General features: G+C 37.2%; 1 protein-coding gene and 1 long non-coding RNA gene across 2 annotated transcripts in view; both read right to left on the bottom strand.

Moving 5' to 3' along the window:
• Nucleotides 1-16738, bottom strand: part of CEP95 (centrosomal protein 95) — a 43472-nt gene that overhangs the window by 19026 nt on the left and 7708 nt on the right. The window contains exons 4-9 of the mRNA XM_060645659.3: nt 15684-15794; nt 12841-12946; nt 11024-11139; nt 3010-3129; nt 2290-2483; nt 153-265 (exon numbers count right to left, since the gene is read on the bottom strand). Of these exons, the coding sequence (XP_060501642.1) occupies nt 153-265; nt 2290-2483; nt 3010-3129; nt 11024-11139; nt 12841-12946; nt 15684-15794 (760 nt within the window). The remainder of the gene's footprint in view (nt 1-152; nt 266-2289; nt 2484-3009; nt 3130-11023; nt 11140-12840; nt 12947-15683; nt 15795-16738) is intronic.
• On the bottom strand, nt 13244-14659 carry LOC144614421 (uncharacterized). Its single transcript, XR_013552227.2, has 2 exons — nt 14119-14659; nt 13244-13939 (listed from the first exon to the last, which is right to left on the bottom strand). It is a non-coding gene; the product is annotated as an uncharacterized LOC144614421 (long non-coding RNA).

Here is a 16738-nt window from a genome sequence, read left to right as displayed (position 1 = left end):
ATTTAAGTAGCCAAGTAACATTACTTAGACAAAATAACTGTAATGCATGCTTTAACAGATTCATACTGGTCTTCACAGCTAAGGTCAGAGAGTACACACCTTTCTTCAAATCCCTTTGCAAACAGACTAAAAACAGAGTGCAGTAATATTACCTTTTTCCTGTGGGAAGTTTCCTTGTCCTAGGGCTTTGGATCTGAGCTGAAACCATTTCCTGTTTGCTATCTTTAGGCAACTTAGAAGTTAAGATAACTCTATTATCTGATTCCTGTTAAAAACAAAAAAGAGTTGATTTGAAAAGGATACAAAGATGGCACATAAAAACATTTTGGGGGAGGAAAAGGGAGGTCCTATGGCACACAACTAGGTACCTTTATTCTCCACGTTTTACTTTTTTAAACGTATTTGTCAAAATACTCTCTTGATCCTCAATACCAAAGGAACAAATGTCTATAAACATGTACTCAGATAAAAAGTGTGGGTCAGGATGCCATTCAAATATAAAGGCAGGTGAGCTGTTCTCAAACAAGAAAATTCAAGGGTTATGGCTAAACCTGGACAATGAAAAAGTGATCAAATCACAAGTGGTAAGTACTAAAATAATTCTCTTTGGTATCAAGAAGTCAACAGAAACTGTCTAAAATTGAAACAGTTAAAAATCAAACGTTATGAATATAAATGCTTAACATTTTTAACAATTTATTTCTTAACTTCAGAAGAAATCTTATGAAGAGACATTTGATGTTTAAGAATCTCTTCAATTTAGGGTGCCTGGGTAGCTCAGTCGTTTAAGTGTCCGACTTCAGCTCGGGTCATGATCTCATGGTTTGTGGGTTTGAGTGCCACGTCGGGCTCTGTGCTAAGAGCTCAGAGCCTGGAGCCTGCATTGGATTCTGTGTCTCCCTCTCTCTCTGCCCCTCCCCTACTTGTGCTCTGTCTCTCTCTCTCAAAAATAAATAAAACATTTTAAAAAGTTAAAAAAAAAAAAAAAGAATCTCTTCAACTTCACTTATGTGTTTCTTGTGTAAGTAAAATTAAATTTAACACTTTTTAGTAAATAACAACTATAAAAACAATCACATTTTAAAAAACTTATTATTGAAGTTTAAGTGTCCTGCTCAAGAATTATTTCAAAAGGAGTATTCCCATTTAAATGCCACTCAGGTCAGGAAATAGAATATTACCAGCAACTCAGAAGCCCTTCTACCCCACTCTCTAAAAGTCCCCCAAATGTAATCATAATCCTAGGATCCCTTTTTTCTAACTTATCCACCTTCCTACCTGAATAGATGCACAGAATGTTTAGAATGATGGCCACCTAATGCTAATGATGCTCATTTCATCTTCGTACTTCTATGTACTCTCTGAATTTTTTAATAATGAAAATGTATCATTGTTTATAAATTCACCACCTGCATATCCCTACATGTTCGTTTCTAGGAAGATAGGGACAGGATAATTATAAAAATGGATTTTTTTCTTCCTAAAGTACAGTAGAAGCAAAAAGACCAAGATATTACTAGCAGTTCACACTGGATAATAGGAATACGGATGAAAGGTTGTTTTTCATACTTTCTTATTAAATTTTCAGTGATTTAACTAGGGACATAGAATACGGGTTCTGAAACTAGAATACCGAATTCAAAAAAAAAAAAAGGTGTTGTTTTTTTTTTTTAATGTTTATTTATATTTGAGAAAGAGAGAAAGTGAGAAAGAGCGTGCGCGTGAGCACGCCTGAGCAAGAGAGGGGCAGAGAGAGACAGAGACAGAATTGGAAGCAGGCTCCAGGCTCTGAGCTGTCAGCACAGAACCCAACAAGGGGCTCGAATTCATGAGCCGTGAGATCATGACCTGAGCCAAAGCCGGACGCTCAACCAACTGAGCCACCCAGGTGCCCCTAGAATATGGAGTTCAAATCCCGACTCTACAGTTGTTGTGTGACCTCAGACTAGATACTTAATCTCTTTATATCAGCTTCCCCTTGGGAAATTAAAAAATAAATAAATAAATAGTACCTACTCCACAGCTGTTGAGGAGTAAATTACTCAATACCAGTAAAGTACCTAGAACTGTGCATGACACAAAATAAACAATGTGTCGTTAGCTCTTACTATTTTCCTTTCTATACATTCATCCCCACTGTTCTAGAGTAAGAACATGTAAGTATACCCAGAGGCAAAATTTAAGAAGTACAATGCTTGGATTAGTGCAGTATCTATAATTACCATTCTAGCAGAGACGTCTTTAAATTGATAGACCTCCATCTCATTGAAAGTAAGCTTTTCCACTTACCACAGAAAATGCAGTGCCCTCTCCAGTAGAATTCACAGCAGGGGAGATGTGACTTGAGCGCAAGTATTCTTTTCCTATGGGACAGGGTGCTCGAGGCTCTGAAGGGTGGTAGGGTGGATGTAAAGGAATAGCTGATTGAATAGGTTCCCCTAGTTTCCTAGCACTTGGAATCACATCCACAGAAGGAATTTCCACTAAGTAGCAAAAATAAAGTAGACATTAAGATGAAACTGTAAGAAACACATCATTTGATATATATACATGCCTATAGGTACTAAAAACCTAAATGGCTGGAATAACAGCTACAGAAATTATGGTTCATCCACAGGTTATACAGCTAGTTCACCATTAACAATGACTTTATGTAATATTAACTAATAAAAATCCCAGACATAACAGTAAGAAATGAGAATATTTTTCAAATTGCTATGTTTTGTCATTCCTTAATAACTGGAAGACTGTAAACTGATGTGGTAACATATGAGAAACTTGTATTGTCCTAAAGTCTTTGAGAGAAGAGTTAGAAAATAGTAGATGCACAACATGTGACCAAAAACCATCTTAAGAAATCAGAACTCATAATAGGAAATGTTTACAAATATAATCATAAGCGTAAAGCAACAAAAGTGAAAAGACTAATAGCATCCGAAAGTATCCCAGGAAATAACTTTTGGCTCTAACTCATAGCAGTAGTCTCACTAATAACACGTTACTACTCACTGTCTTCAACAAAGGATGTCCTACTCTTGGACAAAAAACTAGATGAGGGAGGGTGTAGCACTTCTTCATGTAATAGAGTTGGGGCTTTTTTGGATTGCATTTGGTTAGGGCCTTCGGCACCTAGAAAAGAAAATATTAAAAAGAATTTTTTTTTACTGCCGAATGATATACTAAAAACCAAGAATTTTGTATCCAGAGGATATAAATCTCAGGAATGACGTAATCCTAGAACTATGTTGGTCTGATTGTTCAAACTACCCATTACTTTTAATAACCACCAGAGAGTAAGATCTAGTTCTATAGCCCAGAACCATTTATACAAATTAAAAACAAAGCTTCACATCACATTGCTTTGCTTTAGAAAAATAGGTGCCACAAAAACAGACACATAGATCAAAAGAACAGAAAAGAGAGCCCAGAAATAAACCCCATGCTTATATGGTCAATTAATCTACAACAAAGGAGGTAAGAATATACAATGGGGAAAGGATAGTCTCTTCAATAAACGATGGTAGGAAAACTGGACAGCTATATGCAAAAGAATGAAACACCATACACAAAAATTACCTCAAAATGGATTAAACAACTAAGTGTGAGACATGAAACCACAAAATTCCCAGAAGAAAACATATGCAGTAATCTCTTTGACATCAGCCTTAGCAACAGTTTTCTGATAGGTCTCCTTAGGCAAGGGAAACAAAAGCAAAAAATAAACTATTGGGATTACACTAAAATAAAAACTTTCTGCACAGCAAAGGAAACCATCAACAAAATAAAAAGACAAACTACTGAACAGGAGAAGATATTTGCAAATGATATATCTTATAAAAGATTAATATCCACAATATATAAAGAACTTTATAACTCAACATCAAAATCCCAAAAAAAATCCAATTAAAAAACAGGCATAGGACCTGAGTAGATGCTTTTCCAAAGAAAACATACAGATGGCCAACAGACACAAGAAACGGTGCTCAACATCACTAATCATCAAGGGAAATACATATCAAAATTACAACGAGCTATCACTTTATACCTGTTAGAAAGGCTTGAATCAAAAAGACAAAAAATAAGTGTTGGCAAAGATGTGGAGAAAAAGGACCTCTTGTGCACTGTTGGTGGAAATGTAAATTGGTACAGCCTCTATGGAAAATAGTATGAGCGTTCCTCAAAAAATAAATAAATAAAAATAGAAATCCCTTATGTTCCAGTAATTCCACTACTGCATATTTACCCCCAAGAAAACAATAACTAACTTGAAAAGATACATGCACCCATATTTACTGCAGTATTTACAATAGCCAAATATGGAAACAAACCCACTGTCCATTGATAAATGAAGGAATAAAGATGTGGCGCGCATACACACACACACACACACACACACACACACACACACACACACACAGAGGAGTATTAGTCATAAAAAATGAGATCTTGCCTGGGAATGCAAGCTGGTGCAGCCACTCCGGAAAACAGTATGGAGGTTCCTCAAAAAACTAAAAATAGAACTACCCTACGACCCAGCAATTGCACTACTAGGTATTGATCCACGGGATACAGGTGTGCTTTTTCAAAGGGACACATGCACCCCCAGGTTTATAGCAGCACTATCAACAATAGCCAAAGTATAGAAAGAGCCCAAATGTCCATCGATGGATGAATAAAGAAGATGAGGTGTATATACACAATGGAGTATTACTCGGCAATCAAAAAGAATGAAATCTTGCCATTTGCAACTACGTGGATGGAACTGGAGGATATTATGCTAAGCAAAATTAATCAGAGAAAGACCAATATCATATGACTTCACTCATATGAGGACTTGAAGAGACAAACAGATAAACATAAGGGAAGGGAAGCAAAAATAATATAAAAACAGGGAGGGGGACAAAGCATAAGAGACTCATAAATGTGGAGAACAAACAGAGGATTACTGGAGGGGGTGTAGAAGGGGGGATGGGCTAAATGGGTAAGGGGCATTAAGGAATATACTCCTGAAATCATTGTTGCACTATACGCTAATTTGGATATAAATTAAAAAAATAAAATAAAAAAAAAGGAGAGCTTGCTATTTACAACATGGGTAGACTTAGAGAGTATCACACTAAGTGAAATAAGTCAGAGAAAGACAAATACCATACAATTTCATTTATATATGGAATCCAAAAAACAAAGCAAAAGAACAAACAGAAAAAGAAAAAGATGCATATATACAGAGAACTGATGGTTTCTATACAGGAAGTAGTAGGGGGATGGGCAAAATGGGTAAAGAGGAGTGGGAGGTACACAGGCTTCCAGTTATAGACTGAAAAGTCCCAGGGATGAAAGGAACCTCATAGGGAATATAGTCAACAGAATTAATAATAATGTATGGTGACAAATGGTAACTATACTTGGGGTGAGCATAGCGTAACATATATAGTTGTCAAATCACTATGTTGTACACCTGAAACTAATGTAATATTGTGTCAACTATACTTCAATTAAAAAAAAATCAAAATAACAAAAAAAAAAAAAAAAAAATGGAAAAATATTCCATGCTCCTGGATAGGAAAAACAAATATTGTTAAAATGTCAATACTACCCAAGGCAATTTACATATTCAATGCAATCCCTATCAAAGTAACACCAGCATTCTTCACAGAGCTAGAACAAACAATCCTACAATCTGTATGGAAACAGAAAAGACCCTAGGTAGCCAAAGCAATCTTGAAAAAGAAAACCAAAGCAGGAGGCATCACAATCCCGGACTTCAAGCTGTAATCATCAAGACAGTATGGTACTGGCACAAAAACAGACACTCAGATCAATTCAACAGAACAGAGAATCCAGAAACGGACCCACAAACGTATGGCCAACTCATCTTCGACAAAGCAGGAAAAGAATATCCAATGGCATAAGGACAGTCTCTTCAACAAATGGTGCTGGGAAAACAGGACAGCGACATGCAGAAGAATGAACCTGGACCACTTTCTTACACCAGACACAAAAATAAACTCAAAATGGATGAAAGACCTCAATGTAAGACAGGAAGCCATCAAAATCCTCGAGGAGAAAGCAGGTAAAAACCTCCTTGATCTTGGCCACAGCAACTTCTTACTCAACACGTCTCCAGAGGCAAGGGAAACAAAAGCAAAAATGAACTATTGGGACCTCATCAAAATAAAAGGCTTCTGCACAGCGAAAGAAACAATCTGCAAGACTAAAAGGCAACCGACGGAATGAGAGAAGATATTTGCAAATGACACATCAGATAAAGGGTTAGTAGTATCCAAAATCTATAAAGAGCTTATCAAACTCAACACCCAAAACACAAATAATCCAGTGAAGACATGGGCAAAAGACATGAATAGACACTTCTCCAAAGAAGACATCCAGATGGCCAACTGACACATGAAAAAATGCTCAACATCACTCATTATCAGGGAAATACAAATCAAAATCACAATGAGATACTACCCCACACCTGTCAGAATGGCTAACGTTAACAACTCAGGCAACAACAGATGTTGGCGAGGATGTGGAGAAAGAGGATCTCTTCTGCACTGCTGGTGGGAATGCAAATTGGTGAGGCCACTCTGGAAAACAGTATGGAGGTTCCTCAAAAATTGAAAATGGAACTACCCTAGACCCAGCAATTGCACTACTAGGTATTTATCCAAGGGGATACAGGGATGCTGTTTCAAAGGGGCACATGCACCCCAATGTTTATAGCAGTGCTATTGACAACAGCCAAAGTATGGAAAGAGCCCACATGTCCACTGATGGATAAATGGATACAGAAGATGTGGTGTATATATATACAATGGAGTATTACTTGGCAATCAAAAAGAATGAAATCTTGCCGTTTGCAACTATGTGGACGGAACTAGAGGGTATTATGCTAAGCAAAATTAGTCAGAGACAAATCTCATATGACTTCACTCATATGAGGGCTTTAAGACACAGAACAGATGAACATAAGGGAAGGGAAGCAAAAATAATATAGAAACAGGGAGGGGGCCAAAACATAAGAGACTCTTAAATATAGAGAACAAACAGAGGGTTACTAGAGGGGCTGTGGGAGGACGATGGGCTAAATGGGTAAGGGGCATTAAGGAATCTACTCCTGAAATAACTGTTGCACTATAGGCTAAATAATTTGGATGTAAATTAAAAAAATTTTTTTAAATTAAAAAAAAGAAAACCACATAGATCGCCCTGCAAAAAAAAAAAAAAAAAAAAAAAAAGCAAAATAAAATTACTCATATGCCTTGCCTGCTTCAGATTCTGTGCCCCACCCCTCCACCCCACCCCTGCTTGTGCTGTCTCTTTCAAAAATGAATAAACATTAAAAAAATTTTTTTCTTAATGTTTATTTATTTTTGAGAGAGAGAGAGAGAAATGTTTATTTTTGAGAGAGAGAGTGAGAGAGACAGAGACTGTGAGTGGGGGAGGGGGAGAGAGAGAGAGAGACACACACACAGAATCTGAATCAGGCTCCAGGCTCTGTGCTGTCAGCACAGAGACCGATGGGGGGCTCGAACCCACGAATGGTGAGATCATGACCCAAATGGAAGTCGGACACTTAACTGACTGAGCCACCCAGATGCCCCACTGTATGACTGTATTTTAAAAGAACATATGTGAGGGGCGCCTGGGTGGCTCAGTCAGTTGGGCATCTGACTTCAGCTCAGGTCACGATCTCACTGCTCGTGGGTTCGAGCCTTATGTCGGGCTCTGTGCTGACAGCTCAGAGCCTGGAGCCTTTCTCTGATTCTGTGTCTCCCTCTGTCTCTGCCTGCCCCTCTCCCGCTCACACACTGTCACTTTCTCTCAAAAATAAATAAACTTTAAAAACAAATAAAAAAGAACATATGCGATGCACATTTGCATATCCATAAGTAAAGAAATCAAAATGTTAACAGTGATTTTCTCTAGGTCAGAGGTTGGCAAACTATGGCCCAAAGTCCAAATCTGACTCACCAACTGTTTTTGTAAATAAAATGTGTGTGTGTGTGTGTGTGTGTGTTTTAAGATTTTATTTTTAAGCAATCTCTACATTCATCATGGGGCTCAAACTCACGACTCTGAGATCAAGAGTTGCATGCTGTACCGACTAAGCTAGCCAGGTGTGCCTAGCTTGTGTTTTACTGGAATATACTCATACAAATAGGTGCGAGAATTGTAGAAATGCTGTTCTGTGGGTATATCTCTGAGCCACGAATCCTGGTTGATACCATAATAAAAAATTTATAGGTCAAACTGTTTTGTCTAACTTTTGAATGCTTAATATTTAATCAGCTTTATAATGTTATTACATAGAGAGCTGTATCAAAATAGTTCTGAAATTGAGGGAATATCCACTTTGCTCCCTTAGAAATCTACAATACATAAACTTCCCACAAACAAAACAGACTTATGACTCCTCCTCTACAAATGACTATTTATCCCTTCTTCAATTTAATGAAAGACTTCACCACAAACTTACTCCTCACTTTGAAGGTATGAGAATGTATCCTGAAAACTCAGTTACTAAAGTGGTTAACTGACATAATCACACTAAAAATGGAAAATTCACCTTGCACAAACTCCATGCAATGTATTTCAAGACACTGCATATTTTAAAATGTCTGACATTCATTTGATGTCTCTTAAAATCCAGCAAACACATCTTTTTATGCTCTCCTTTTCCACAACCCAGTGCAACAGGGCCATTTTCACATCAACATGCTTAAAATATGTGAATCTCACTCCATAACTTCATATTTTACACGAAGAGCATCTAAGATCTAATATTCAAAATTCGTAACGTGGTCCACAATTTCTCTACTACCTAAACTAAATTTGTCATCAACTTGACTCCAGGCTAATTCATTTTTACCTGAGTCCATTTTTTCTTCAGTTTCTTGGATGACAAAGAAACTCATATGCTGTTTCTTTTTGATAAAATTTCTCCAAAATTTCATGCTTAGTTAACATTTGGCACTTTTAATTTGTCAGACTGAAAGTGACACACTCAAATTTCCTTATAGTTTTTAGACTGTTTTAGGATATACTGTTTTATGACTGAAAAGTCTCTGGACTTGTCTACTGCAAGCATTAATAAGTATCTATAATAAACATATATGACATTTCATAACTAAGGGGGAACCCTGGGTAGGAAAAAATGGGTGAAGATGGTCAAAAGGTAAAAATTTCCAGTTAAGTCATGGGAATAAAATATACAGCATGACTATAGTTAATACTGTAAGTTGCTAAGAGAATAGATCTTAACAGTTGTCATCACTATCTGTGGTGACAAATATTAACTAGACTTTTATTGGGACAGTCATTTCACAACACATGTAAACATAAAATCCATAGATTGTATATCTGAAACTAACATAATGTTACACGTTCATTATATCTCAATTAAAAAAATAAGATTCATAGCCCAGAAATTGAAGCCTAAGTTAGATGCCTATAAATGTATACGACGACAGTTATCTGATGACTTAAATCCAAATATAAAAGGAAGCTACCATAGCCCTTAATGACACCAAACCAAAACACCTCAGCCTGGCTTTTCTCTCAACCTTTTCTCTTTTGCCTTAATTGCATTATAACCCAAATAGTTAAAATCTGAAAACAACTCACTTCTTACAGATGCAACCTTTCTACACGGTAGTTGCTATCACAGAACACCATTTCTAAAATCATAGTCCCTTCCATCTTCTGTCAATCCACTTGACTCTCTTCCTTCAAGAAGCATTCTTTTGTTACTTTCAATTGACTCTGGTCATTCTGTTACTTCGCTCATCCCAGTGGCAAGTACATGCCTTTAGTCTACTGTCTAACCTTCCATATTGAGGTTCTTTGAACATTAATTCCTTGGATTTCAATGTATATTCTTTGGAACCAAAGTACTAATGCTCAAAGGGATTTCTCAGATGGTTTTGCTGAATTCTCCAATTTCACATGTTAAGAAACGGGCTCAGGAAAGATAAGGGCCTTGTCCAAAGTCACATAGCCAGTAGCAGAGTCTGGATGAGAACTTGGCCGCTGGATTCCCAATTTAATATACTTACTGCCTATCCAGCATTCCTGTTCTTCCATTAAAAAAATACAAACCACAACTTATTTTGGGCTTGGTGTTTTGAGAAGCTCTAAAACACTAAGATGAATATGAATAATTTTACTATGTATCTCACTTACTTGTCTTACTTATTGGCCGCCTCCCCAAGCAGAACACAAGCTCCGTGAGGGAAGGGATTGGTGTCTATTTTGTTAACCACTATAACACCACTGCGTGGCACAGGGAAAGCACTAAATATTTGCTGAATGAGTCTGGTGTGGTTACTGTCCCTGGAACTCACAGTTTATGAAACAAACATACTCAAAATTACTATACAATGTGAGAATAGTATTACCAAAATAAGATGAGAAGGCCACAGTGTAGAAATAGAGCCTCAGAATCTAGGCATGTGGGGGAGGCTGGGCTTTGTAGGGTGAATTTGCCAGGAATAGAGATGAAGAAAGAGCACCCCAGCAGAAGAAACAACATGAAGGCAGAAAAGAGCATGACAACTAAGGTAGGCAGGACAGGAAGTGGGATGAAGCACAGCAAGGTACGAGGATATTCAGGCTTACTGTGTATGAGCAGCAGACTCTTGGAAATGTAGCCTGATGCCTGGAAGAACTGCCACTGACTTGTTGTTTGAAACCATGAAAAGAGTGAGTCATCCAGTTTAGGAAAACTATACTTAGGGGGTAATCTGAATGTGAGTAGACTATTAAGTTGCATTCAGAATTCTCTTCTCAGGGTATCAGGTCTCACATATTATATGACAAACTTGCTCATGTGTCTATAACTCCTACTTGTTTGATTTCAGGTAACTGTTCATATTTAGGTTAATCATGGTATACTCTGGAAATTCAACTCTAAGGTCGAGTTACAACCCTATTCTTCTCAACTGTAAACATTCCTAAGAATAACTATTTTTATTTTCATAGTTGTATGCTGAATAACAGGTATCTGAAGTTTACTCACCATTACTTCTTAGAGAAAAGGTGTGTGCTGTGTCTCCGAGTCTAATTACTTCACCAGTGGATTCTGTTTCATCTCCATCCCAAGAGGGGCCCAAAGCCTCAGATGACAAGGAGCACCTGAAAGAATTCCCTTACTTACTTGGGCCCAGCCTAACCAGAGGGCCCCTCCTGACGAAAGCTGCTTTAAACAGCCTGCCTATGAGTATTCAGACTGCTCATGGCTACGTGCAGAAAAAGGGCAAGACACTCCCTTCTGTTGCTTATCACTTTTTGGTGTTTATCTGTTTTAACTCATACACGTATGGTAGAAATAGCCGTGTAGAAAGTGTCAAGGATTAAATGCATAGGAGAATACACACAGAGAACAATAAACATTGGATACTCGACGGGTGTGGGGGTGGAATCTGGGTAGGGTATGAATTTTGCATTAAATATCCTTGCATTGTTTCACTTTTGCACTGTAAAAAAAATCTAATAATAAAAAATAAAGTCAAGAAATTCATCTCGTGGTGGTCTCCTTTAAGACAGGTTTTCCCCAATGTACTATACCTAAACAGGAAGATATTGCCTGTGTCTTTCAAATCAGGACAAATTCCATAAAAAAAATGGAAAGTCATACATTTAAAAGTCATAGCATTATGTTCAACCCGTAGTTAGAACTACCATCAAATCTGTAATGACATTATATTTTGTCTATAAAAGTTGCAGGTATTTTAAAACTCTGATATTTGTTAATGAGTTAATGTTACTGATTCATGAGGATACAGTAACGAGCAATTTTATACTGCCGGTGAGTGTATAAACTGTCATGGCCTTTTTGGAAAGCAGTCTGGCAACTTCTAATAGGCTTATAACATTCATACTCTTTGGATGTAGCTTAAAGAGCAAACAAAAGCATGTATCACATTTTCAAAAACTATAAAAAAACCCAGAAACATCCACCTCCACTTTAGAGGAGTGGTTTAGCCCATTGTGAAGCACCTATATGGTCTGTTATACAGGGATTAAAAATTACAAAGAATTTAACAACTCGGAAAAAGACTTGATATGTAAAATTTTTAAATGCGGGAAACAAAACTATGTAAACAATATGACTAAATAAAAAAAAAAACGTTATAAAAAAGACTCAAGTATAACAAAACATTAACAAGCCCTTGTTTAGTTCTGAATGGTAGAGCTCATCTTTTTTTTTTTTTCACTTGTTTTTTATTTCTTCGTATTTTCCAGGATTTCTACAGGGAACATAAACTATTTCGATGACCAAGGGAAAAATAAAAAAAATATGCAGGTGCACTTAACCAACTAAGCCACCCAGGCGCCCCACTAAAGACGTATTTTGGAAAGGGGCACCTGGGTGGCTCAGTCAGTTAAGCATCCGACTCCAGCTAAGGTCATGACCTCACTGCTCATGAGTTTGAGCCCTGCGTTGGGCTCTGTGCTGACAGCTCAGAGCCTGGAGCCTGCTTCCAATTCTGCATCTTCCTTTCTCTGTCCCTCTCCCACTCACGCTCCCTTTTCTCTCAACAATAAATAAATGTTTAAAAAAAAAAAAATTTTTTTTTTTAAAAGAAGTATTTTGGAATAAAAGAACTAACTAGGAAGAAGACAATACACAGGTGTTTAATACTGAGATTTAAGTATTACATATAGCACAAGGTTCTTAAAATTCCGTCGGGGAGATTTAAAATATGAGAAGGTACTGAGATTTTCCCATCAGTTTGTTTTGGTTTTTGCTGCCATTGTGGTATGTTGTGTGCCAATTCTTAGAAGGAAAAAGCATAACTTGTTTTGATTAAATTCATAGACATTGAGTGCTACCTCCCAAAAGAAACCTTTTTCCATGATGATTTGGATTCCTTAGTACTTTCTGGCTCTTCTAAAGGTTCTCCTTGATGGAATTCTTTAAAACTCTGTCCAGTTTCACCTGTTTAGAATAGATAAAAACAACACCAAAAAACCTCTAAATTAATAATGCTATTTTTATATGGGGGTGGGTAGAGGTAAGAACAGTTAAGCACCCTCATCTTCTCCTGGTAAACTGGGCTTTTGTGAACATGAAATTAGAAAGAACCAAATTATCACCTGTGAAGACCATGTATTACTTGGGTAACAGAAGCAAGATAAATGGTGCTTTAAAAGCAAGGTCTACAGTTGTACTAGCAATGTTTTATTTTTTAAGATAGGTGGTAGGTTTATTTTTTATTGTTTATAACCTCCCTGTTCAGTAAGGGATGTCTGAAGCAAGAGGACTAGGCTGTGGCTTCAGAACACAACTGTGAGCCTCAAGCTCCAAGACTATCCCTCCCAGGCTAAGAGTCAGAGTACATCAAAGCTCGGCTGAAGTTCTCTTTCAAACTATCACTCCTTTTTCAACTCAACATTTCTGAGGAATACACTTTTGCCAGCAGCAACACACTAGGGAATTGATTTCAGGAGGTACGTGGGTGAAACTTCCTATGATTCAGATTGACGCCTCTGAATATTCCCATCCCCATTTCTAGAGATTTCTCTATTTGAGCATCTACCTTCATTTTTTTGTTTCTGTATTCAAAATAACCAACACTGTAACAACATTAGTTAACATGCACTGTGCACTGACTCGGAGCTAGGCTTGGAACTAAACTATTTATATATCTACTTACTCAACCATCACTATAGCCATGGAAGAATTTCAAATGAGAACACTGAGGCTTAGAGAGCTTCAAACAATGAGAGGCAGAACTTAGCATTGACGCAAAGTCTGCTTTCAAATCCCTGTTCTTCAGTGGTAAGTTAATGATAATGCTAGCTCAGGTACCAGGAAAAAGCTGCTCTGTACATGATGTGACTCATGATAATAAAGATTGACTTCCCATTATTAACTGGCATTTTGAAGACTCTGATTAGCTCTAGGTAATGCTGCCGTATCAACTTGGACCTGCAAAGGTGAGAATCACACTTCAGAAAACATCATCCAACCACAGTACTGCTGCGCTGGGAGGTCCCACCCCTGCAACCCCCTCCTAGCAGCACTAAGCTCACCACATTTTACTGACCTCCCCTGGAAATCTCCCTCCCGCATGCCCTGCCTCCGCGTCTCACTATTACCAGACTCACATTTAAGTATCTCTCAGTTCTGCCCTCCTCTCGCCATCCCCACTGCCCTACTCGTGGTAAAGCCACTACCATTCCTCTTCTACCTGAAATCAAGCACTACATTGTAAAAACTGCTGCTGTTAGTGTAAAACTTCAAATTAATCAATTTCCACCAAAGGTAGTTTTCCATCTCTTAATCTTGTCGCTAAAATGGTTAAAGCCACCAAGCCTCAAAATACCTACTAAGTAGCCTTGAATTAGGTAAATTTCACATGTCTTTCACTCTCCCCCAATTCTCCTATAATGGTTTTTACTGTTTAACAGTCCCCCCCCCCCCACCCCCGAGGGATACGTTCCAAGACCCCCAGAGGATGCCTGAAACCAGATAAGATTGAACCTATATATACTATGTTTTTTCCTATACATACGTATGATAAAGTTTAACTTCTAGATTAGGCACATTAAGATAAGCAATAGCTAATAACAAAATAGAACAATTATAAAAACACACTATAACAAAAGTTATAGAAATGTGGTCTGTCAAAATATCTTATTGTACTGTACTCACCTGCTTCTTGTGATGATGTGGGATGATAAGATGCCTACGTGATGAGACGAAGTGAGCTGAATGACACAGGCATTGTGATGTAGCATTAGGCTATTAATAACCGACCTTCTGACAATACCTCAGGAGGATCATCTGCTTCTGGACCAAGGGGGACTGCGAGTGGAAAGCAAAACTGCATCTAGGGGGACTACTGTATGCAGTTATGGCTGTCTTCCTGACTTAAGTCAGAAACTTAGGTTTCTTTGAGAGCAATAAAACATGGCATGCAATTATGAATCCTCCTAGCGAACCGAGGCTGGTACATATTTAACATATTTCAAACACTCAAAACACTCCACACTCAGAACACTCAAGTGTTTGAAATAAGAAATATCCCCTGTGGCAGTTTTTCCCTCCAGGCCAGACCTACATATGCCTTTAAATCTTTTCAGCAACAATGATAAAAGGTAGAAAACTATCACTAAAGAGTTTAAGGCCAGATGTTATCACAACCACGTGAGAAGTAGGAACGATGAGCCTACCCACATTTTTTTGTCTTCATTCATATTAGAATTTATGTTGTTATTGCTGCTGAAAACTTGTTGGATAACTTTTTGGAGAACTGGATTACTCAAAGGCTAAAATAAAACTTTCAGGCTGTCACAAACCTAAACATAGGTTAAAGACAAAAACACTCCAATTCCTACTGTTAATGCTTTAGCAATATCCAAATTTATAACAAAAATGGCAGTTCTGACAGGAAATTTTGGAATAAGTCATTTCATGCAATAATAGGACAGTAAGCAACTTTAATCAGAACTTTTTATAGATTAGCACATCCAAACTGACAAAGGACATGGTGATAGTCTAAGATAGTTTTTTCCAACCACTTAGAACAGTTAAGAAGTGAGATTTAATTTACCAGGTATATGCATTAGTTATTCTAATTCCTTTGAAGAAAAATACACAAAAAGAAAAGAGGCAAAAAGGGACATGATGTAGAATATAAGCCAAATCAAATTACAATTTTAAAACTTACTTTTTTCGTGAGATGTCTCACTGATGTGTTCTGTAAGATACTCCAGCAACCCATCAAAGATTTCTAGCAGATTCTTAATAGATTCTTTATCTCCCTTCACTATATTTTCTCCTAAACACAAGATAAAAAGCTATTAAAAATATTAACCAAGAAACTAAAAGTCTCAAAGTTTCAAAACAAATATACCACTGTGTAAATACTGTTCAGATAAAAGAATTACAAATTAATTCAGGAAAACGAATAATATTATAAATATTAAAAACATGAATGTCTTGATACCTAATTATATTTGAAAAAACAAAGGAAGCAGTCTTGAATATAAAGTTTGGTAATTAATTAGCATATTCCTTCCTTTACCAAGAAACAAAATAAGTAGACTTAATAAAACATCCTCTGGTAAGATTTATACCAAGATATAAAGTATCTGAGCAGAACTTTTTTTAGGCTGGTGAAAAAAAATGGCAGGAAGCAACACAGTTTCAGATCGTGGGATCCTACTTCTAGATAGTGGTTTGTTCTGAAGATAACAGCAGTAGAGTAACATAAAAACAAAAAACTTGTTGGGATACTTTCATCAGGAATTCCTCATTTTTTCTATTTGTTAACTCCTATTCATTTTATATAGGTTATGTCATTTTTCTTAATTTAAAAACTGCCCATGTGGGATGCCTGGGTGGCTCAGTTACTTAAGTGTCTGACTCTTGACTTCAGCTCAGGTCATGATCCCAGGGTCCTGGGATCGAGCACCACCGCCCCCCCCCCCCATGTCAGGCGTGGAACCTGCTTGAGATTCTCTCTCCCTCTCCCTACGCCCCTCCCCTGCTCAGACCCAGGTGCTCTCACTCTCTCTCTCTCTCTCTCTCAAAAAATAAATAAAATACTAATTTTAAAAACTTGTCCATTCATACAAATTTCCAATTTATACAGCTTTGCATACAGTTTGTCTAACTTCCAGTTATAAAATAAATCAGAGATGAAAAATAAAGCATAGGGAATAACATCAATAACATTGTAATAGCGTTGTAAGGTAGTGGTCGGTTACTATACTTATTACA

The sequence above is a fragment of the Panthera onca genome, chromosome E1, assembly GCF_046562875.1.
Source record: "Panthera onca isolate mPanOnc1 chromosome E1, mPanOnc1 haplotype 2, whole genome shotgun sequence".
NCBI lineage: Eukaryota > Metazoa > Chordata > Mammalia > Carnivora > Felidae > Panthera > Panthera onca.
Note: the sequence above shows the minus strand (reverse complement) of the source record. Positions and strands in the feature narration are given on the sequence as shown.